Source organism: Penaeus chinensis, chromosome 8, assembly GCF_019202785.1.
Source record: "Penaeus chinensis breed Huanghai No. 1 chromosome 8, ASM1920278v2, whole genome shotgun sequence".
Lineage (NCBI taxonomy): Eukaryota > Metazoa > Arthropoda > Malacostraca > Decapoda > Penaeidae > Penaeus > Penaeus chinensis.
Genome location: NC_061826.1, coordinates 37997163 through 38022162, shown reverse-complemented (window position 1 = coordinate 38022162; position 25000 = coordinate 37997163). Strand labels below are relative to the sequence as shown.

At 37.0% G+C, this 25000-nt stretch overlaps 2 protein-coding genes across 2 annotated transcripts in view; both read left to right on the top strand.

Moving 5' to 3' along the window:
• The window catches only part of LOC125027967 (golgin subfamily A member 2-like), a 22303-nt gene extending 21114 nt beyond the window's left edge, over window positions 1–1189 (top strand). Inside the window, exon 18 of the mRNA XM_047617173.1 lies at window positions 1–1189. This exon is cut by the window's left edge and continues 1657 nt beyond it. The gene's annotated coding sequence lies outside the window, so the exon portion shown is untranslated.
• A 15656-nt stretch (window positions 1190–16845) lies between these two features.
• LOC125028237 (calcium-binding mitochondrial carrier protein SCaMC-1-B-like) overlaps window positions 16846–25000 on the top strand; it is a 14720-nt gene continuing 6565 nt past the window's right edge. Inside the window, exon 1 of the mRNA XM_047617643.1 lies at window positions 16846–17138. Coding sequence (XP_047473599.1) covers window positions 16956–17138 — 183 coding nt within the window. The 5' untranslated portion in view covers window positions 16846–16955. The remainder of the gene's footprint in view (window positions 17139–25000) is intronic.

Sequence of the window (25000 nt, the reverse complement as noted above, 5' to 3'; positions counted from 1 at the left end):
TAATGTTGTTACTTGTTACATTGTATTGTATACAATGTACAGGCAAGCACCAGACATCATACATATATATATTTTTTTTTTTTTTTGGTTATTGCCACATGTCAACTTCAAGATGGCAGATAGATTGCATTTTTGCAAGAAACTTGAAAGTGTTTGCATTAAATATTTTTGTGCCTTGGAAAATCATAGCATCCCCCTTCATTATGCTCGAGTCCTTTTTATCTTGTTATACCTTGTCACTGCCATTATAGTCGTCTTATGTTGGTTATTTACTCGGTTCTCCTCCAGCAAGAGTAAGCTATGTTACATAATTTTTTTACAGGAGGAATTTGACTACAGCAGAAGAGCATTGTATGACAAGGGTTCAAAAAGATGATTTGCAACACAGGGAAAGGTGCCCTTCTTAGTAGCAATTGTAATGAAAGCACACTCAAGATTCTTGATTTTGTTGTTGTTTTTCCTGTATTTTGTCTTGTTACTGTTCATCATCTTGTGTACACTAAATATTTTAATTGGAACTTTTATGTATTTTTCATAGAAGAAATGTTTGTTAGAGAGTATATTTAAAAAGAGAAAAGCATATTTATTAGTACTGAAATAATTTGACATCAGAATCTACCATTTAATTTCTTAGCAACAGCTTATATCCCTATCCTATCCTTTATACTGGAACTGCTTCTATACTATTATAAGAACTGCTGATTTAATTCATCACCACTGTCATTGTAATCATTCTAATGTAGAAGTATCTCTGTCCCACTTCTCATTTTTCTCTTAGTACTTTTTTCGTCATTACATTTGATGCTATTTATATTTCATATTTATTTGTGTAGCATTTATTTGATATCACCAGTTAACTGTAGAATGAAATAATGGTAAATATCCTTGCTGATTTCACAGCTCTCCTCTGGCCATGGGTGCATTTCTGTATTATACTGTTGAGGCTTGCCCACTTTATTTTAAATTTTATTGTTACAGAACAGAACATGTTTAGGAGGAACACTATGCAGTAAATTTCTATTAATATTATTATTATTTACAATGAATTATAGATATTGCATTTCTTAAAGAAAATGACATCAATTTTCAAGAAGGTGCTCGTGATGTTTCTGTCATTTGATGACGGGCTATAAATTCTTTATATTTATTCATAGAATGTAATATTTTTAATAAAGACTTATGAACATGCTTTTTGTGTATTGTTGAAAAGCTCATATGTGATTTTTTTCTTATATTGTATAATTTAAAAGTACTCCCATAGATAGCATTATACTATAAATATGGATTAAATCATATCATAGGTATAATATCCCCCCCAATCTCTTGCCCGTTGTTGTCGTGGGGGGGCTTAGGAGGCGGAGACTGGGACCCAATGCTGGGGAACTCCCCAACCTTGGGACTCAGCCCTCGACTCAACAAATTTTGCATGGTCTTTTTTTCCCCTCCTACTTTTTCCTTTCTGTCCCTTCACCAACCCCTTCTACTATCCATTTCCTAAGGTGTGAGAGCCGTACTGAAAGGATGAAAGGCTGACTTTGTGCCAGTCCTGAACGGCCTGAGGGAGCCATGGGCACGGTATTCCCCTGCTTTAGTTGTCTAGCCCTTACCCCTCAAGCGACCCTGAGGGGTGGACCATTTCTCTCCCCAACATACTCCAGGCTTATCATGGCCAACAATGAATAACCATTAACCATTAACCATTAACCATACCATTATTAGAGGCAATTGCCTCTTCATCAAATAGCTCCACCAATTCAAACTCGCCCGATTCCCTGACCCCAGGCTCTCCTTTGACCACGGCTCTGAACACGACAACTAATACCCCCTCCTCAATGCCGACTATTACAGTATCCACCCTAATCAACACCCCAGGAGACATTTCTACTCCCAACATGCTCAACTTCAACAACTATAGCCCCACAACCTTCATCAACTACCCCATCCTCCCTTATTACTACCTTACAACCTTATTGTCCACCTCCCCATAACACTACCTCCCTCAACACTACTCCCTCTTCCCCATGCCCCCGTCCTTCTACTACCCCCATCTCTACAAAATTCTTAAATAATCTATTTAGCCCAGCCAAATGGGACCGATTTTCGTGATCCCTCCCACAACTTCTCACACTTTCTGCTTTGACAACCTGTTTTCATTCCTCAAATGCATATACATCCTTCACTTGATCTAACCCCTATACATTACCTTACCCAACCTTAACCCATTTACTCGTCAATTCCTTTGCCCAACTTTGACGACTAATCACTAACTCAACCACCCTTCACTACCATTTACTATAGTGCTACACGACCTTAGATGTCTAGCACATTTATTTTGCTTTTAACCATTAACCATTAACCATAGGTATAATATATAGGAAAAGGGCCATGGTCAGTCCTTTACTTGGAAATTGAAATATTATTAGTTTTCCAACATTAACTTTAAAGCTGACAGATTCATCATTCATATTTGTATTGGGGAAACAGTCAGTCAGGCATGTTATCAGTATTTTTATAATTTATAATGGCAAAATGTAAGGTTACATACTGATTGCTAAGAGTATACTTAATAATACATCAAGGAATGAATGAAAATATTTGGTAAATAATTTTAGTGGAGTCCCAGGATATTTACTATTAGTTGTTCACTTCTCTCAACCTTTCGCCTGAACTCTCTTCTTCAGGAATCCACAGTATTTTAGGTTGAATGTTTATAACTATGGGTATGGATTATTCTCAGTGCAGAGAAAAATATATATATGATTTTTTAAAATATAATCATAGGAACTCTTCTTAGGAAAAAATAATGAATATATAAATAAAAAAAAAAATAAAATCGACACTAGCCATTAGTTTCAGGAATACACAAAACAATCGCAATAAATAAAATTAGCATTAGGTGCCTGAGGAGCAGCCAGTTGAGTATGCCAGTGTGCATGAATGTCAAAAGCGGCTTCTGGGAAGAGGAGCAACGCCACTCATGAACGTCTCCCACTGACTCGATCAATGAAAGATTACGTCATTTGCGCGAAGCCTACGGATCAACTGATGGCGATTATTAATGTATGTCTCTCTCTCTCTCTCTCTCTCTCTCTCTCTCTCTCTCTCTCTCTCTCTCTCTCTCTCTCTCTCTCTCTCTCTCTCTCTCTCTCTCTCTCTCTCTCTCTCTCTCTCTCTCTCTCTCTCTCTTTTTTTTTTTTCTCTCTCTCTCATCAGCCTCCATTCTAAAGAAACTGTGTTGTGAAAACGTATATGTATTACCGTTCACAATACAGTCCATTGGCCCCGACCTCGCCAATGGCTGTGGCCATCATCCATATTTTGTTTTCTTTGTTAATCTTTATTTCGCTATAAGATATATACATATTACAATAGAGTTTCCCTTAGTCTACTTTCTTCCACCGTCTCCTCGAAGTCGGTGTCTCTCACGCTGGTGTAGGATGGCGGCTTTGATCGCGTCCCACGAAGGCAGAGGAGAGAAGATCTCAGGAGGGAGAACGACAGGCGGCATCTCATCCACGCTGTGACGCAGCTTCTTGATTGTTGTTTCTTGTCTGCCAGTTGCTGCGCCAGGATAGCGTAGAAGGCCTTTGCCCTTGGTGCCATTCCTCCTGTGGTCGTGAATACAAGGGGCGTGAAAGTCCCTTGTTCCACTTCTTCTATTCGTTCTCCATATTCTCGGATCTTGTCGTTTTCATGCCTTCCGTGGGCAGCATGTAGATCCTGGTCCCTGTTGCTCTGCGCCATAGGATTAAAGATCCTTACATCGAAGAATGCTCTCTGGCCTCGGGCCCAAAATCCTCTGGCGCTGATGTCTAGGCGAGCATCCTCTGCGGTGTTTACCGATCTCAGGGTGAAGCTTCTTCCTCCAGTCGGCAGAAGGTCTGGTTCCACCCTCACGTCATGGCAGACTTCCCTGAGCATTTGGGCAGTGAGGTCCCTGACTTCATCATGCCGTATAACGACAAATCCTCCCGTCTTACAAGTCATGGCGTGATTTGTGTTGAAGGGGGAGCCACATGAGCAGGATTGTGGAAGTCCATCCATATGCCAGCCATACCTTAAAGCCAAGGCATCAACAAATTCCTGTTTGTTTAGGCTAAAACCTTTGGCTTTAATAGGTAGTGCCGTGAGCCAGTTGGATGCCCCCACTTCCTGTGCCATCTGCATTCTTCTCTGCTGGTCCTCTGATAGCTGTGGTAAAAGATTCTCTAATTCAGCTTTTTGTTTTTTTTCCCTAGTCTTAGTTATTTCTAATATCATTTTTTTCTGCTCTGCCTCGTTTTTTTCCCCTTGTCTGATCTGGCTTACTATATGTTGCGTCAAATGGGATGTTAATCGAACAGAGTTCTGGTGCTCCGTGTCTGATATTTTGCATGGGTTGATGATTCCCATGCCTCCCATTCTTGGCGGCAGCTCCAGGATGGCCCTCTCTAGATCTGTAGGGTTTCGCCCACCTGAGAGGGCTGGGATGAAATCCCTCTTGATGGTGTCTTCTATGGGCTGTAGGAGGTGTCTTATGTTTGGTACTGCTCTCATCAGATATTTCCACTTGTGCTTTAAGCCAAAGGTGAATGCGGTATAAGCAGCATGTGGTTCTTCTTTTGCGATTTTAGCTAACCGTTTCATCTCTCCTATCCATCCTTCTACTCTGGATTTCACAAAAGTTTCTTTTGTTTGTTCAGTTCCAAGGACAGCTCCAAGATACTTCTCTCCATCTGCATTAATTTGTATCTCCAAGTTTCCAAAACATTCTTTTGCTTTTTCAACGTTTCCGGGTTTTACAATTAATATGGATTTCTGGGCTTTGGGATGGTAGCCTTGTTGTGGTCCATGTCGTTGAATCAGGTCCCACCATTTCCTCAGGTCATTTATTTTTCCTGCACCTGCCAGGTTATCTGCATAGGCCACTTGTTTCACCTGCGTTTTTTCATGGCTTATATGGTCCTGCATTCTTAATAGACCAATGGCATACATAGCCATTGCCACTGGGTCGCCTTGGGTTGTGCCCTCTGCAGATTCAATGGTGTCAGAATTTCCTGTGTGTCTGTCGCATATAAACTGTTTGGCTGGTTTTCTGTATAAATTCTCTATGTACATCGCCAGACTGGGGCATTTAATCCTGATATTATGGATTGCTGCTTGACGGTTTATGTTGTTAAAAGCGTTTGTTGCATCCACCAACAGCACTGCATCACAGTCAGGGTCACTGTATATGGTTCTCATTGCATGCACTGCTGCCTCACCTCCTGCCTTCTGTCCAGCACAAACTTGCAAGTTTCCTACTGCAGCCTTAATATCGTCTTTTGTCACCTCCATGATTGCCTTCCCTACTATTCGCCTTAGTACTTCACCGACACCAATAGGGCGGCAGCCTGGCTTTTTATCAAGGGCAATGAGACGGCAAGCAGTGAAGGCCTCTGTATCATGGCAGGTTTCAGTTGCCATTTTTCTTGCCATGGCTGCAATCGTGCTGCACAGGTCATTCGCAACACTACCGTATCTCGCATGGCTTAGTATGTTCCTCCATGCTTTGGTATCCATTCCTGAGGTCTCTCTCTCTCTCTCTCTCTCTCTCTCTCTCTCTCTCTCTCTCTCTCTCTCTCTCTCTCTCTCTCTCTCTCTCTCTCTCTCTCTCTCTCTCTCTCTCTCTCTCTCTCTGTGTGTGTGTGTGTGTCCGTGCGTGCGTGCGTGCGTGTGAGTCAGTGAGCGATTAAGCGAGTGATTTGAATGAGTAAGTGTGTTTGTGTTTGTTTTCAATGACACCGTTTTAACGAATTACTACGTAACATACCATTACTCTCGGCAGTGTGTTTGTATGAAGTACCAGAAAGAGAGAGATTACTAAGTTGGAAATGGTGGAAAAATCTATATCTCGGATGCTCCTCTGAAAAATGAAGATAAAAATGTCGTTGGCATATCATAGATCCAGGATGCGATAAACAATTGCTCTAAGACACATAAGACCTTTGAGATAACTGCAGTCTTAAAATGGAATTTCAGCAGTATCTTTAAAACAGAATTGATAATCATTTTCATGTCCGTGTAGAACACAGGATATGAAAACGAAAAAGTTTTGTCTCTTTTCTGTATTTAAGTAAATAACAGATGAAATACCTGAAAGTTTACAATGGAGTTTTAAGCACATATCTCAACGATACTGGATTATTCGGCTGCTAATGTCACTCATCTTGGCAGAATATACTTGAAGCGTGACAGTTGACTGATACATATGCATATATCACAGAGTCGGAATTCAAATTGGAAAGGAATATATATTTACAGCAAGCAACTAAAAAAAAATCAATCTATTTTACTCTGATCTTTAAAACCAAAAGCGTTCTACTAATACAACTGACCTCTCTTTGGATTTTATTTGTTTATTATTATCTATATGTTGTTGTTGTTGAAATTTAACCATCATTGCCGATTAGAGTAGGGGATTTGAGTCAAATATAGTATATATATGTGTGTGGAAGTGTATGATATTTTAAGTCGCACATGACTACATCCATAAAACAGCTGACTCCCTCTGGTGTGGCCTTTAAATATTAAAGATTTGGAGCTTCTGCGTTCTTTTCTTTTTTTTCTTTTTTAACTAGCTCTTATTTATTTTATTTTTATGACTACTCTTTTTAGGTTCAGTATGTTTTCTTCTGATGTATTAAGAGGGCAGTCATCAGAAAAATTATCAGACACAGAATCGACGTTCCTGAAACTTTAGTGCGATAATTTAAAGATTCTATGAAATCATGAATGTAATTTGTAATCAGATTATCTGTTATGTTATACTTTTTTTTACAATTAGCAATCCTTAGATTCTTTCTTACTGGTTTACTTATAATAGTTATGTTGTTTTTTATAATTTAATATTTTTGAGATACACAGTGATATGATCGGCTTTAAATATCTAACTAATTACATATGCACAACCTAAGTGGCCTTCAAAACCTATAGTCTCACAAAACTTCATTTTATCGATCGCTTGATTTGACATGTGACATTTATCAGTCGGTTCTGCAGAGGTTTAAAACTGCTGTTCATTATTATTCTGCTCACGTTTTCATTTTTTATGTAAATATCCATGAATAAGACAGTCAAAATTGGCTTGATGAAAAAAATAATGGATACCAATTTATTTGCTTCTAAAGGGCAGATCAACTTCAGAAACTGTTATCGGATTGTCGTATAAATAGATCTTTCATTAAGATAATATAATTTTGTTTGCTAAATGGTGTACGTTTTCGCGTCTGAGCCAATAGGTTGTGATTTGTGTTGGAATAACTTTGACAAAAAAATGTAGAAGCTAATATCATTCGTTAAACTGACGTAAATTAAGTAATCTCATTAGACTATAATTTCTTAAGAAAATGCATATACATAAATAAATCAATGTGTATACACACACGCACACACGCACACGCACCCACACACACACACACACACACACACGCACGCACGCACGCACGCACGCACGCACGCACCCACGCCCCCCCCCCCCCCAACTTCTTTCTGAATGTCGAGACGTAGTATGAATCACAGTAGATTCTGAAGTGATAAACATCCTCATTGTTTTGTTGCTCTATACATGAATGAAATTCATTAACGCATATCTTATCACCAGAGTACGCCGTATTTTGCATAATAGTGCAGAGACTGTAAAGCTCATGACAGGTAAATGCAATTCACTCCACGACTGATTGAGCTCATCTACTTCCAAAGAATTGCAATAGCTACGTTTATCCTCAAGTACCTCGCTATTATAAATTACATCGTTGGATCTTGGCACCTTACACGAGGCAGCTGGATGTGTCACTCCGGTGCTATAAATACGCCTATTTTTACGAAAAGGCTTAAGATTCTATCGGTAATCAGAAGGCAGATCATCAATACATTTGTGGAATTCACTCCTAGAGCGTTATAAGGAAAATGATGTATTGCACTTGAAGATAATGGACAGAGTGAAATCGTCCTCGAAATGTATGAGCGAGGGTTTGCTCATGAGTCGCATGAACGATAGTAGTGAGATAGATAGCTATCTTACTTAAAGAGACCTCAACTCGTAATTTTTAGATGAACCATACACACACTATCTTATCTCGGGGTCGAATGTATAACATTTAATCAGAGCTTGGAAGCAACACTTATCGTTGAAATACTTTTTAAAGATTTTTTATTTTTTTCGCTTTCGGTGTACAAGAAAGGATTTAAGACAAATGAAGGCTGCTGGCGCATTCATCTTTAAATATTTTTAAACATACGACCAACCTTGACCTTTGGATAACGTTCGCTCTTCCCATCTTCAATACAAGAAACATTCAACAAATCTTAAACACAAGAATAAGAATATTTATATGAATCTTTCATTTGCAGGTGCTTGAGAAGTTTAATCGTGGGTTCCAGGAGATGCGCGCTGTGTTGGAGTGAGGCAAGTTTCCCTGTTCTGGAATCTGGGTATGCATATCACAGGATATACGTAGTTATTAAAGGCCTGCGGCGAGGATTTTATACGATTTTCAGTGTATGGAAGATTTAACAATATCAGACTACAGTGATTAGAAAGTTTTATATTTGTTTCGTTATATGGATAATAAATTATCCATATATGTAACCTATATATCTATATGTGTGTTAGTGGCTTGTTTTGGGGAAATCTGGGCAAAGGTGATGCGGCTAGATGTGGATCAACTACAATAACTCTTTAGTTATACTTCAAACATTATATATATATACATACATAGATACACAAATACATACATATCTGTGTGTGTGTGTGTGTGTGTGTGTGTGTGTGTACACGTATATATGGATGAAAATATACGTGTACGCATTTACCCAACCTTGTTACTTCTCTCTAAGGCTGCGTTCGCTTCGTAAACTAAAATTAACAAGAATTAACTTTCGATCCCAAATGACCTAACCGACAACCTTCCCGACAAAGGTCAAGGTTCAACGCAAATCAATACGGGAAAGAGACAAAAACAAAATCATCCGGCCTTGCATTACGTGCAATAATAACCTGCAAAGACACGAAAGCTAAGACGAAGCCTGGCCAACACATCACCACGCGCTTATTATTATTATTATTTTTTTTTTTTTTAACGATGTGGCAACCGTCGCGTAATTTGGGTCTCTTGTTGAAATCGTCGGTTATTGATCACACCCCTTAAATTAGAAGATATATATGTGGTATGTATGGTATGTGTGATAACATCTATAAATTGAATATAGATCTGAAATAAATATATTTGCTACAGTCGGTTTGTTGCTTAACATTTTTTTTTTTCTTTTACGTACTGCTAGCTAATTTTCAGTGTGATGTGACTTTACTTACGACTTCAAATAGAGTAACGCTAACGTTCACTGTAATTTAAGCAAACGAGGAACTGTAGGGTGATTTCACAGTTTGTACAAGAGGCTTGTCTTTGGGAGTTGCTAACATTATTTCTAGTTGGTCACTGCCATGAGCCCGCTCATTTAACTATTAATTCAATGAAGGAGTTTGGATAGTGTTTTTTTTTTTTTTTTTTCTTGTCATGCTAGATCATGGTGGGTTAAAACTCGCCCGATTCCCTGACCCCAGGCTCTCCTTTGACCACGGCTCTGAACATTACAACTAATACCCCCTCCTCAATGCCGACTAGTACAATATCCACCCTAATCAACACCCCAGGAGACATACTGTCTGTATTTTCAATTTGTTATTTTTCACAGACGTTCATGTCAAGAATACCGATGTACTGTCACATTCATAGGCACACTATCACTCACTCTTCTCCCTTCCCCCTCTTTCTCTCTCTCTCACTCTCCCTCTCCCTTTTCCTTTTCCTGTCCGTGTCCCTTTCCCTGTCCCTGCCCCTGCCCCTGCCCCTGCCCCTGCCCCTGCCCCTGTCCCTGTCCCTGTCCCTGTCTCTGCCCCCCCCCACCCTATCTCTCTCTCTGTCTCTCTCTCTCTCTCTCTCTGTCTCTCTGTCTCTCTTTCTTTCTCTCTCTCTCTCACACACACACACACACACACTCTCTCTCTCTCTCTCTCTCTCTCTCTCTCTCTCTCTCTCTCTCTCTCTCTCTCTCTCTCTCTCTCTCTCTCTCTCTCTCTCTCTCTCTCTCTCTCTCTACCTCTCTACCCAATCAAGACCCAACCACGCGCCAACAAAACCGCAACGCCAGACAGATAATGAAACCCGAAAACTGCCTTAAAATCAGAGAGACAGACGCAACTGCAGAAGAAAACAGACAAAGGAAGGTGATAGTCTCGGTGGTGATGTCATCTCGCATACTTGGTGTTTCCGCTGAACTTCTCTAGACCGGGATATGTGGGAGGCATTGGAAGGCGTGCATTCGGATCTCAGCCGTGTGATGTTCTTTTGTTTTCGATCTCTTAGGGGGAGGGGATTCTGACTTAAAATAAATGTGGGTTTTGCGGGGGTAGATAAGTTAAAGAGATATGTCGATTGTACGTAAGCATGTGTTTGTTTCGTTCATGTTATCGGGTTCCGTTGGCGGAGAGAAGTGAAATGAGGGGAGAGGTGAGGTGAAGATACTGATGAGAAATGCAGTGATGCAGCGACCTTATAAGCTAAACTTTTTTTTTTAAGTCACTTTTTATGTTAAGATATTCACGCGTGACTGAACCAAGTGTTCTCGCCGACATGTGCAATTTTTAATATGCTCAGTTCTAAAATATATATATATATATATATATATATATATATATATATATATATATATATATGTATATATGTATCTCGGATTGGGTTTGATATGAAAAATAGCGGCTAGATATTTAATGGAAGGTAACATGATCCAGAAATTTGTTTCTACAAATGCGGATATTTGCATGCATTATAAATCAACTGAACGCGGAACTTAGATTCAAAACCCCTACTGAGTTAGCAAACATCTTATAGTGCAGGTGTTTATCAGGCAATCCAATTCCACTGATGCTAGATCTCTCCTTGAGGATAAATCGAGTTTTTATTGTCTTAGGAAAGGATGTCTTCCCGTGACCTTGACGCAAACATCAGCTTATGCAACGCACTAACCATTGTCAAGACTGTTGAGTCTCAATGCAAAGGCACTGATGAATTGACATTATATTTGCTCCATTTTTCTTAATTGTATGTATCAAGGTAACTCGTGCAAGGTGGGGGGAGGGGAGTCGAGAAGTATTTTTGTACCGCCAGCAATTCGCATCGGCGAGATGTGCAAAACACCTAATTCCTCATTCTGCCGGTTGCTTCAAGCTTGATGTTTTTGTTTGGTTTCGTATTATGTAATGGGAAATGTGCTGTTTTGTATTTGCATTGTTTAGTATGTAGAGCTACGGTACATGGTCCATGGTTAAAGGTGGAAGGATTGCTTTTTAATTATATAAGAGTGCTGTTGTGTTCTACAACTAGTAGATAAACATAACTACAGTCTCTCTCTTTCTCTCTCTTCCCCTCTCCGTACCTGAAGAGAGCATGCATAAATAAACATTTGCAGTTACAGTTCTATTTTTACAGGATATTACTCTTACATTCATATACATGCATACATATATATAAACAAAGATATATATATATATGTATACATATATATATATGTATGTATGTATGTATGTATGTATGTATATATATAGATATGTATGTATGTATGTATGTATATATATGTATATGTATATATATGTATGTACGCATTTATTTATGTATATATGGACCTGTGTATGTATATATGCGTGTATCTATATCTATGTCTCTATATATATATTACACAACAAGATAGTGAAATATTAGATTATCCCTAAAATATGTAAATAACAATCCTAAAGTACTAAATAAAGATAAATCATATAAAAATGCAGAAAAAAAATCCTATATGCACTTTCAATATCACAAGCCGTCTTCTGTGGCGTCGGCGTGACCGTGACTTTCGAGTGAGGTGGAAGGTTAACTGCTTCCAAGAAATGCAGGCGAAGCACCGAGACATGGAGGCGGGAGAGCGAGGCGTTTTCTTTCTCTTTGCTGACTTTTGCTTGCTTTCTGTTAGCTGAGCGTCTGTTGCTTGTAGCTTTGATTTGCTTCTTTTGATGGGCGTTTTGCTTGTTTTGGGGTTATTGTGTGTAGGTTAGTTGTTTAGGTGTCTGTTCCCTGTACGTTCGTTAATTTCTTGCGTGCTGCTTGTACATCAGTTTTCTGCTTGCTGGTTGGTTGTAAAGTGAATCCCTTGGTCGGTGCGTATGCATCTGTTTTCTGCTTGCTTGTTGGTTGTATGGGCGTCAACTCCTGGGTTTTTGCTTTGCATTTGTTAGTTATATGGATGATGTTTGCACACTGCCCAACTGCTTAATTTATATACCCATCAGCTGCTTGTAAATCTCTTGTTACTTGTACATCTGTCAATTACTTGTATGTTGTTCTCAAACCCGTTAACTAATTCAGTTGCTTGCACACCCGTTAACCGAATCTGTTGCTTGCACATCCGTCAACTGCTTGTCTGTTGTATGTACATGCGCTGATTGTTCATCCGTTTCCTGTATGTCTGTTAACCGACTGTAGTTTACACACCTGGCAGCTTATCTGTCTGCTTGTAACTCATAATCACTCCACGTTTTAAATTGTTATCACTTTCGTTTTGGGGGAACTGTTGCATGCTATCTGCCTCTAGCTATGAACCCCACCCTTTTTTTATCCGTTTCTTCCTCTCTCTAAGTTGTATTTTCTGTTTGCTTGCCTATGTATCGTCTGTTGTCTGTCTGCTTTTGGGTGTCATCGTCTCTGCCTATTTCTAGGAAACATTGTTCTATTTCTACAAGGAATTATTAGTATATGTACTAAAGCCTGTTGTTCGTCTGCTTCCCGGAATTAATGTCATCTGTCTGTTTACTTGTAAGCATCAGTAACTGCAAACTGTCTGCTCGTGAACACTAATAACTGATGCTGTTTCTGCTGTTTGTTTGTTAGAGGGCATTAGTTCTACATCTCTCCGCAGTTCTCTGTCTCCTTGCAGTGACTATCGTCCGCCCTCCGGCTAAGGGTACTGATGTCTGTTAATTAATTGCATCCAGATATTACCGTCTCAGTTTCGGTTCGTGTTTTTATTATTGTTATTTATCATTGTTATTAGTATTATTGTTATTATTATTATTATTATTAATATTATTATTATTATTATTATCGTTATCATTTGCCGTCTAATCTCTGTCTTAGGTATTGCCACTTTCTCTGCTTGTCTCTTTGCCTGACAGACGATTTGCTTGGTTCAAAGTCTGCGCTCCCAGCCCTCTGGACTTCCCTTCGCACGCTCGCCCGGTAACCCTAGATAGCGAAGAGATATAAGCACACGCTCTTGTGAGGAAATGGCACCGCTCGTTTGAATTACTCTGATTAAGTAGCGGTTTCTTTCTCTCTGCCTCACCCTCTCTCTCTCTCTCTCTCTCTGTTTATTTATCTCACTGTTTCTCTCTCTTTCTCTTTATTTATCTATCTATGTCTGTCTGCCTGTCTCTCTCTCTCTCTTTATTTATTTATCTCTCTATCTCTCTCTATTTATTTAGTTCTCTATCTCTGTCTGCTTCTCTCTCTCTCTCTCTCTCTCTCTCTCTCTCTCTCTCTCTCTCTCTCGCTCTCTCTCCCCCTCTCCCTCTCTTTCTATTTATCTATTTATTTATCTGTCTGTTTCTGCTTCTCTCTCTCTCTCTCTTGATTTATTTATTTCTCTATCAATCTATGTTTGTCTGTGTGTATGGCCTCTGTCTGTCTGTCTCTCTCTCTTTATTTATCTATTTCTCTCTCTATCAATTTATGTTCGTCTGTGTGTCTTTGCCTCTCTCTCTCTTAAGAATAAGAGAGGTCACACCAGACGTGTCCATCGGCTGGCTTTTGCCATCCCTCTGCCTCCGAGAGCGTACTACGGGATCTACCAGTCATCCTGATGCCCGGCGCTTACATAACACCACATGTGATGGCCAGGTATCAAGCCACACACATACGCAGAAACATAAACACACACATACGCAGAAACAGACTCACACATATACGCAGAGACAAACACACACATATACGCAGAGACAAACACACATAAATACATACACACAATATATACATGTGCATATATATATATATATATATAATATATATACACCGTATATATACATATATATAATTAATATATATATACACTCACACACACACCGTATACACCCCCCCCCCCACACACACACCGTGTGTGTGTGCGTATATACATATAGATATATATATGTATATACATACACACACACACACACACATATATATATATACACAGACATATATATGTGTGTGTGTGTGTGTGTGTGTGTGTGTGTGTGTGTGTGTGTGCGTGCGCGTGTGTGAGCGTGTGTGTGTGAGCGTGTGTGTGTGTGTTTGTGTGTGTATATATATATATAGACACAGATATATGCACTATACATATTTATTTATTTATATATATATACACACAAATACATATATACATATACATAACACATAAGCGCATGTGTGTATGTATGTGTGCACGTGCTCTCTTTCTCTCTCACTCTCACGTACACATGTGCAAGCAGTACATTTTTTTTTCAAGACTACGAAGTTTCCAGGCATTGTAAGTCTTCTTTGTCCACTTAGTTTCCCTCCCCTCACTCCACCATTCCCAACGTGCGCGTGCCAGTGTTTCAGTGTGACACGAACAGTGAGGTGAAGTCATGCAGAAGTGAGAAATCATTTGTCACCGTTCTGTCACCTGATGAATACTGCAGTGGACGCAACGTGTATTTAGTTGGGCGACATTCGAAAAACCAGCTCAATAAACATTATGACTTGCAGTAAGTAGCAAATGGTGTTGTTTACGTGAAGTGTAAACATAAGGTGACATATAATGATTCTTTTCTTTTCACAATGGGAGTCCTCTGCGATTACAAGTTCGATTTCTTTAATAATCTTACTAAAAATATTACCCCCAGATTTAGCAAGGTCTCCATCCTTTTGCCAATTTTAAAAATAACCGACCGAGATATTCAGCACATCGTAAGTTTCATGATGATGTTTACAGTGACAAGTAATTGCATAACCACATAAATAACAAGACGAAGGATAAATTAAATGAAAACACTAATCGTGAAATTAAATAAATGAAACAGTCAAGACAGCGTGCAAGACTGGCTGGCAAGAATCAATGCATTGCAACAAACACCTTTCTGATTTTTTTCCACATAATTCCACGTTTGTTTAGCTAGTTTACGTACAGCGTGAACTCCAAAATGAGAAGAGAATCGCGTTAAAATGATCGAAAAACTAAGACAAAAGAAGGAAAACATCTGGAACCATTGAGCTTGTATATTGCACAAAGATCTTTTAACCGCAGATCACTAAAGCCATCTGCTGAATGATAGTTCACTATTGCATGAACAATGCATGAGCGGTTTAGGCCACTTGTTCTGCATGTAGCGTCGTTTTTTTTTTTTTTTTTTCCTTTTTTAACGCGTGGAATATAAATGAGAAGAGGTTATCTTCATGCGCAGTTTGTATGGGCACGAACATGGGCCTCTTGGGTGGTGAATTGTATTTTTTTTTTTTTCTGAAGTGATCCATTCTTAAGATTTGGGCGAAATGTTAAATCATCATGACTAAAGTTGAGGATTTTCGGGGTGTCGAGCAGGCTTATTTTCCCGGTTGGATTCGCTTCTTAGTAATAATGATTAAGGTAAATTCAGTGTTGATATATCGCTAAATACGATGGGAAATAAAGTCGATGATCTAGGGAGTAGATCAGGGGAAAACGGGGAGGAGAGAGAAAAATGTGTATAAATAAATAATGGATAGATTGATGCATTTAATGAGAGAGAGGGGGAGAGGGGGAGAGGGGGAGAGGGGGAGAGGGGGAGAGGGGGAGAGGGAGAGAGGGAGAGAGGGGGGAGAGGGAGAGAGGGAGAGAGGGAGAGAGGGAGAGAGGGGGGAGAGGGAGAGAGGGGGAGAGGGAGAGAGGGAGAGAGGGAGAGAGGGGGAGAGGGAGAGAGGGAGAGAGGGAGAGAGGGAGAGAGGGAGAGAGGGAGAGAGGGAGAGAGAGAGAGAGAGAGAGAGAGAGAGAGAGAGAGAGAGAGAGAGAGAGAGAGAGAGAGAGAGAGAGAGAGAGGCAGACAGACAGAGAGAGAGGCAGATGATAGATGCCAGACACAGATGCATAATTCCTCTTACAACAGCACAGTAAATATGAATATCAATTCATTTCAGAAATACATCGAAATGATCATAAGTACCGGCATTTTCATGACCTTGGTGAGCAGAGTCGATACGCGTTTGTATCCCAAAGCAACAAAGCCGTCCTCTTTAAGTGAACGGGTGAGTTGCCAGACAGTGTCTGAGGAGTCACAAGTGCCCGAAAAATCACGTTCTTTTATATTATCACAAATTGATTCACTACATCCCTTCAAAATTATAATTTACAGTGTCAAAACATGCCGAAAAGTATGAGATAATTACTTGCCAGATGATTCACTAGACGTATATATCCTTACACATAAAAGTGTTGACGTTAACTTTTATATATTTTTGTGGGACAGGGCTTGGCATTTGTTATTCGAAGAAAGTATATTCGCAAGAATCACGTTTTAAGACAAGGTTAAATATTTGAATATGCTTAAAAAAGACATGACATCTTTCAACTTTCCATAGAATGACGAAATAAAAAGAAAAGAAATGAGAGTGAAACAAAGACGCATCGACCGAGCCTCCAAAGAGGATCCGATCTCCCGTATCTCAAATCCAACCTCGTTTTCAGTCGCTCTTCGTATGCGTTAGCGAATCAAATCCCCCTCGGTTCCAATCGGGTCATATTTGTCTCATGAACTCCGAGCATCTATGAATCTCGCGTAGTCTGCTATTAAGGGTGGAAGGGAAGGGAAGTGTCGACGCGGCTCTTTACCCTTTTTTCAATCCCTGCCAAGGCGCGTGAAGCCTCGACCCACCATGAAGGAAGGCCAGGTCAACCACCCTTCGCACCATGCGTACGAATTCCCAAGTGACGAGGAGAACCGACTGGGAAACCTTTTTAAGCAGTTGGATGTCAATGGTGATGGTAGGATTGACGTCCACGACCTGTCAGAGGGGCTCAAAAAGCTCAATATTCCGCAGGTTCCTGGCTATGCTGAGGTGAGAATTTCTTCGGGTAAAGAAGGAAAGACGGGATGTTTAAGAAGGTTGTGGGGGGTATTAAGAGGTGTAAGGGTCGTGCTGTGAGGCTGTGTGCAGGGTTCACCAACCTCACGAAACGAGAAGCAATTTGCATTTTATATTATTACTTTTACATGATTTGTTGTATTTGCAGTTTTATCTCTTGTTTAATTCTGGTTATTTATAGTTTGATATTTATTGCCATGTTTTAGTTTTTCACTGATGCTGATATGAATTCCACATATGGCTATTTTGTAGAAAGACAGATATGGAACTTGTCTTTAATATAATGTTTCCAAAAGTATTCGCAACAGATTTAGGTAAGATCATAATTTTGGACATAATTGATAATACCTAAAACTGATAGATTGATTTCTGAACCACAACCACAAATTATAGATACACTGTATTGTTATATTTTCACACAGCCATATGGTGTAAGATAATCTTTGCCTATATTGAATTGAACGACAGAATTAGAGACACTTTATATCTATGGCATTTCCTTCGCAAGTTGGTTTTAACCCAATGCTGCTGGGGAAAATGAACAAAAAATGAGGAAAAGGCTGTGCCTATTTTCTATATTTTTTGTGAAATGTTTGCCCATAGATGGCTCTGCTAGTGCTTAGCCACAAAGGAGTCAATTAGTAGACCTTGTGACCGTACCTTATTTGAAATAGCGTGAAAAACGTATTTTTTACTTGTGCTATGAATATTGATGGTGTTATTCTTATTATGTACATTATAATTATTATAATGTTTTTAACATTAGTAACAGCAAAATAAGATAATGTAAAATATTTCGTAAATCAAAGAAAAGGGTAAACGGGCGAGACAGGCAGTACTCGTAACTGGCTCATTGGTGACTTAGTACAAGTGTAGCCATTTATGTGTAAAAACAATCAAACAAGTACTCACAGTGGGCGTACACATCATACCCGTCGGCAGTTGTGCTACACATAATTTTTTTTGGACACATTTGCAGAATGACCACACTAAGATAGGGGAAATTTAATGACTGTCAAAAGAGGGGAAACACTGCACTCGCTAATTATGAAATAATCTGTGTGGGCAAAGAATAACATCAGAAAGGAAGAAATTAAGTCATAATAAATATCGTGCGGTAAGTTCAGGGTGATTGTACGTGGGCCCAGGGGTAAGCTTAAACAGCGATGCTAGTGAAATCCCAGGAGTTCCCCCCAAGGTTGTTGGTTGGATTAGTAATCTCAGAGGAGAGCAGACACTTGGTAAATAATTACCAATAAGTTGCTTATTTCTTAAACTGGTCATTTGCAGTGGAAAACAACATATTCGCACATATTACATTGTGAATAATTGAATGAAGTGATAATGATTGGAAGATTAGATAGCAGCATCCCCCCCTTTCCCTCCCAAAAAATAGTATTGTAAGACATAGATGGAGAAAACTATAATAACGGCTTACATGCCTTTGGGAGAGACAAAGACTTCCTTTAGATATTTTCTTGTAGGGTAAAACACACACACACACACACACACACACACACACACACACACACACACACACACACACACACACACACACACACACACACACACAAACACAATAACACACACAATAACACACACAATAACACACACAATATCACACACAATATCACACACACAATAACACACACACACTCACAATAACACACACACACAATAACACACACACACACAATAACACACACACACACAATAACACACACACACACAATAACACACACACACACAATAACACACGCACACACACAATAACACACACACACACACAATAACACACACACACACACAATAACACACACACACACACAATAACACACACACACACACACACACAATAACACACACACACACACACACAATAACACACGCACACACACACACACAATAACACACACACACACACACACACACACACACACACACACACACACACACACACACACACACACACACACACACACACACACACACACAATAACACACACACACACACAGCTTTGCCGATAGACCCCATTCCAGTTGCCATGGACTTGCTCTCCTTGCAGCACTTGTTGTAACATATTTCTTCCTTTTTTATGTTATATCATGTAGTTGTGTGTAGTTTTTCTCTTTGATTAATAAAGTGCCATTAATTTTCCATTTACCAAAGTATTACATGTTGTGTAATTTACTTATTATCAACTTTGAAGGTATTACCATAGATGAAAAGTTTATTATTTTTGGTCCTTCTGTCCGTTACAAGCAAATATTATCTTGTACTACATGGTTGTGGGAAACTAAAACTATATCCAGATTTTTATGGAGCTTGTACCACTTTAAAGAGCAGATGCATTGTAATATTTTCAGTGAAAGAGCATTTTCATGTTGATGATAATTTGTGTGTGTTAGAAAATAGTCTAGACTGAATGTTTTTTAATATTTCTATGTTGCATTTTTTCATAAATCTGAGATTTGGCTGGTGATATATATATATATATATATATATATATATATATATATATATATATATATATCATGTAAAAAGAGACATGTCAATTTTCGTTCAAGTCTACTGGTAAATAAAGAAGTTGGCGATTTCCACCATTTGATATTATCGTGCAATATTTACTTGGTAAAGTAATGTTTGGGCACAGATGTTGAAAAAATTGATATTAAATAATAATCAATATTAATGAAAATTAATATATTGACTTATCAAAATGTTTTATTTGACGATTATAAGCTTGAAATGTGTGGATAAATATACTACTACATATGTTTTATTACATCTATATATATATAAAAGATTTACGTTGATTCTTTTAATGTTTATATAATTGTGTGTATATATGTGTGTATATATGTATATATATATATAATATATATATATATATATATATATATATATATATATATATAAATATGTACAGAATATTAAGCACTATTTATTTATTTCCTAATATAGAGCAATATAGGTAGACTATTTTACTACTTGCAAGATATGTTTATGGTGTTCTGTGACCTTGTTTTAATTCTAAAGAAATTGTAAAGGAAAATAATGCATGAAACTTGACAGACATGTTGAGTACTTGATATTGTACCCTTATCGGGTTGGACCTTAGATTGTAGACTTTCTATCACGGATTATTGTATATTTGAGATATATTTTGGTAGAACTCAGCCAGTAGAATTTCAAGGAAAAAGTTTAATTTTCAAAGCTGCTGTCCCGTTCTTCTTAAAATGTTCTAGTTTGTATGATATAAAAAATGAAATGTAAGAACTTATTAACAAAGTATGAGACCTAGGATTTTGTATAAAGTATGAAATCTAAGAGTTCCCTTTCAAAATATGACATTTATAGATTAATCCATGTAAATACTCAAATGGAGTATAGTACTAGCAGATGTAATAACTATTTATTCTTCTTTTAGTGGTAGTTGCACGTAGTTATTTGTGATATAAAGATTATTTATGCCATAGTCAATTTTAACCACAAGCCGCCGGGGAAAATGCTGTGCTCATTTAAGTTTTTTTTTGTGAAATGTCTCGGCATATAGATGGCTCTACTAGTGCTTAGCCACAAATGAGTCAATTAGTAGATCTTGTGACCTAACTTAATTTCACCTTTCCTTGAGTTGGCTGGAGAAACGTATTTTTTACTAATGCTATGAATATCAGTGGTGTTATTTTCATTATAGACATTGTAATTACTACAATGTTATAAACAGTAGAAACAGCAAAATAAAATATCGTAAAATATTTTTATAAATCAAGGAAAAGGGTAAATGGGCGAGACAGGCAGTGCTCGTACTTGGCTCATTGATGACTTAGTACAACTGTAGCCATCTATATGTAAAATGATTGATAAAGTAACTCACAGTGGGCATGGCCTGTACGTTCATGCCATGCTCAGCGGCATTGGGTTAAGAACTATAAACAATATGGAAATAAATCCTTAATTTTGAGAGCATGTTATCTCGAAAGTATTCAATATTTTGCTATGAACCAAGGTTCCCATAACTACTTTTTGTAACAAGCTTTGCTTAAAATCCAGTACTGTTATGTTATATCATTGTTTTTTGAATAAGTGAAAAGAAATTTATATTTTGTTCATATAAATGTTAAAATCATCAATATCGTATAGAAATTACTGAAAGTAAATACCTATGAAAGATAACATGTATAGATAGATATATTTAGATACACCTTTGATATTGGACATGTAGTTCAATATCTGAATAAAAATATGTTAATAGATTTATATATATAATATATATATATATATATATATATATATATATATATATATATATGTAAATATAAACATATATACGTATGTATAAATATATATATATATATATATATATATATATATATATATATATATATATATATGTATATATATTTGATATATTTGATATATATGAATATATTTCTCTCTCTCTCTCTCTCTCTCTCTCTCTCTCTCTCTCTCTCTCTCTCTCTCTCTCTCTCTCTCTCTCTCTCTCTCTCTCTCTATATATATATATATATATATATATATATATATATATATATATATGTATATATATATATATTTATATATATATATGTATATATATATATATTTATATATATATATGTATATATATATGTATATATATATGTATATATATAAGTATATATACATTATATATATATAATGCATATATATAATATAAATACATATACATATATATATATATATATATATATATATATATATATATATATATATATTTTATATGTATATGTATATATAAATGTATATATATATATATATATATATATATATATATATTTATGTATATATATGTATATGTATATATAAATGTATATATATATATATTATTATTATTTTTTTTTTTTTTTCATTATAACTATTTCTATGTTTGTTTATCAATGTATTAACCCATCAGAAGGATACATAGAAGCACATGTTATAGTAGGCTGAAGGTTGTTATATCTGTTTTATATATTCCTCTATATAAGGAATAGACATTGCCATGCCAATGGTTGTTGTAAAGACCTGTTGCACATCTGGGAGGCCAGCTTAATTTATGGCATATGCAGACAGTGATCCTGCTAGCACATCATCCATACTGTGTTCAACTGTGTGAAGGAATAGAGGCCTATTTAGTATTCTTTAAAAAATGATTTAACTCTCTCAGAAAGTTGTCATGGGGCAAATGACTTATAATTTTTATGTAATAGATACTGGATATTATTTTACAGGTATTACCATATAATTTGAAAAAGTAGAAAAATATGAAAATCTGCTTATTTATTTTTAACCGCATGTTGCCAGGAAAATACTGTGTTCATTTTTATTTTTTTGTGAAATGTCTCTTGTACATAGATGGCTCTGCTAGTGCTAACCTAATTTCACCTTTCCTTGAATTGGCAGAAAAATCATATTTTTTACTAGTGTATGAATACTGATGGTGTTATTTTTATTATAGATATTATAATTACTATAATGTTATTAAACATTAGTAACAGCAAAATAAGATAATGTAAAATATTTCGTAAATCAAAGAAAAGGGTAAACGGGCGAGACAGGCAGTACTCGTAACTGGCTCATTGGTGACTTAGTACAAGTGTAGCCATTTATGTGTAAAAACAATCAAACAAGTACTCACAGTGGGCGTACACATCATACCCGTCGGCAGTTGTGCTACACATAATTTTTTTTGGACACATTTGCAGAATGACCACACTAAGATAGGGGAAATTTAATGACTGTCAAAAGAGGGGAAACACTGCACTCGCTAATTATGAAATAATCTGTGTGGGCAAAGAATAACATCAGAAAGGAAGAAATTAAGTCATAATAAATATCGTGCGGTAAGTTCAGGGTGATTGTACGTGGGCCCAGGGGTAAGCTTAAACAGCGATGCTAGTGAAATCCCAGGAGTTCCCCCCAAGGTTGTTGGTTGGATTAGTAATCTCAGAGGAGAGCAGACACTTGGTAAATAATTACCAATAAGTTGCTTATTTCTTAAACTGGTCATTTGCAGTGGAAAACAACATATTCGCACATATTACATTGTGAATAATTGAATGAAGTGATAATGATTGGAAGATTAGATAGCAGCATCCCCCCCTTTCCCTCCCAAAAAATAGTATTGTAAGACATAGATGGAGAAAACTATAATAACGGCTTACATGCCTTTGGGAGAGACAAAGACTTCCTTTAGATATTTTCTTGTAGGGTAAAACACACACACACACACACACACACACACACACACACACACACACACACACACACACACACACACACACACACACACACACACACAAACACAATAACACACACAATAACACACACAATAACACACACAATATCACACACAATATCACACACACAATAACACACACACACTCACAATAACACACACACACAATAACACACACACACACAAAAACACACACACACACAATAACACACACACACACAATAACACACACACACACAATAACACACGCACACACACAATAACACACACACACACACAATAACACACACACACACACAATAACACACACACACACACAATAACACACACACACACACACACACAATAACACACACACACACACACACAATAACACACGCACACACACACACACAATAACACACACACACACACACACACACACACACACACACACACACACACACACACACACACACACACACACACACACACACACACACACACAATAACACACACACACACACAGCTTTGCCGATAGACCCCATTCCAGTTGCCATGGACTTGCTCTCCTTGCAGCACTTGTTGTAACATATTTCTTCCTTTTTTATGTTATATCATGTAGTTGTGTGTAGTTTTTCTCTTTGATTAATAAAGTGCCATTAATTTTCCATTTACCAAAGTATTACATGTTGTGTAATTTACTTATTATCAACTTTGAAGGTATTACCATAGATGAAAAGTTTATTATTTTTGGTCCTTCTGTCCGTTACAAGCAAATATTATCTTGTACTACATGGTTGTGGGAAACTAAAACTATATCCAGATTTTTATGGAGCTTGTACCACTTTAAAGAGCAGATGCATTGTAATATTTTCAGTGAAAGAGCATTTTCATGTTGATGATAATTTGTGTGTGTTAGAAAATAGTCTAGACTGAATGTTTTTTAATATTTCTATGTTGCATTTTTTCATAAATCTGAGATTTGGCTGGTGATATATATATATATATATATATATATATATATATATATATATATATATATCATGTAAAAAGAGACATGTCAATTTTCGTTCAAGTCTACTGGTAAATAAAGAAGTTGGCGATTTCCACCATTTGATATTATCGTGCAATATTTACTTGGTAAAGTAATGTTTGGGCACAGATGTTGAAAAAATTGATATTAAATAATAATCAATATTAATGAAAATTAATATATTGACTTATCAAAATGTTTTATTTGACGATTATAAGCTTGAAATGTGTGGATAAATATACTACTACATATGTTTTATTACATCTATATATATATAAAAGATTTACGTTGATTCTTTTAATGTTTATATAATTGTGTGTATATATGTGTGTATATATGTATATATATATATAATATATATATATATATATATATATATATATATATATATATATAAATATGTACAGAATATTAAGCACTATTTATTTATTTCCTAATATAGAGCAATATAGGTAGACTATTTTACTACTTGCAAGATATGTTTATGGTGTTCTGTGACCTTGTTTTAATTCTAAAGAAATTGTAAAGGAAAATAATGCATGAAACTTGACAGACATGTT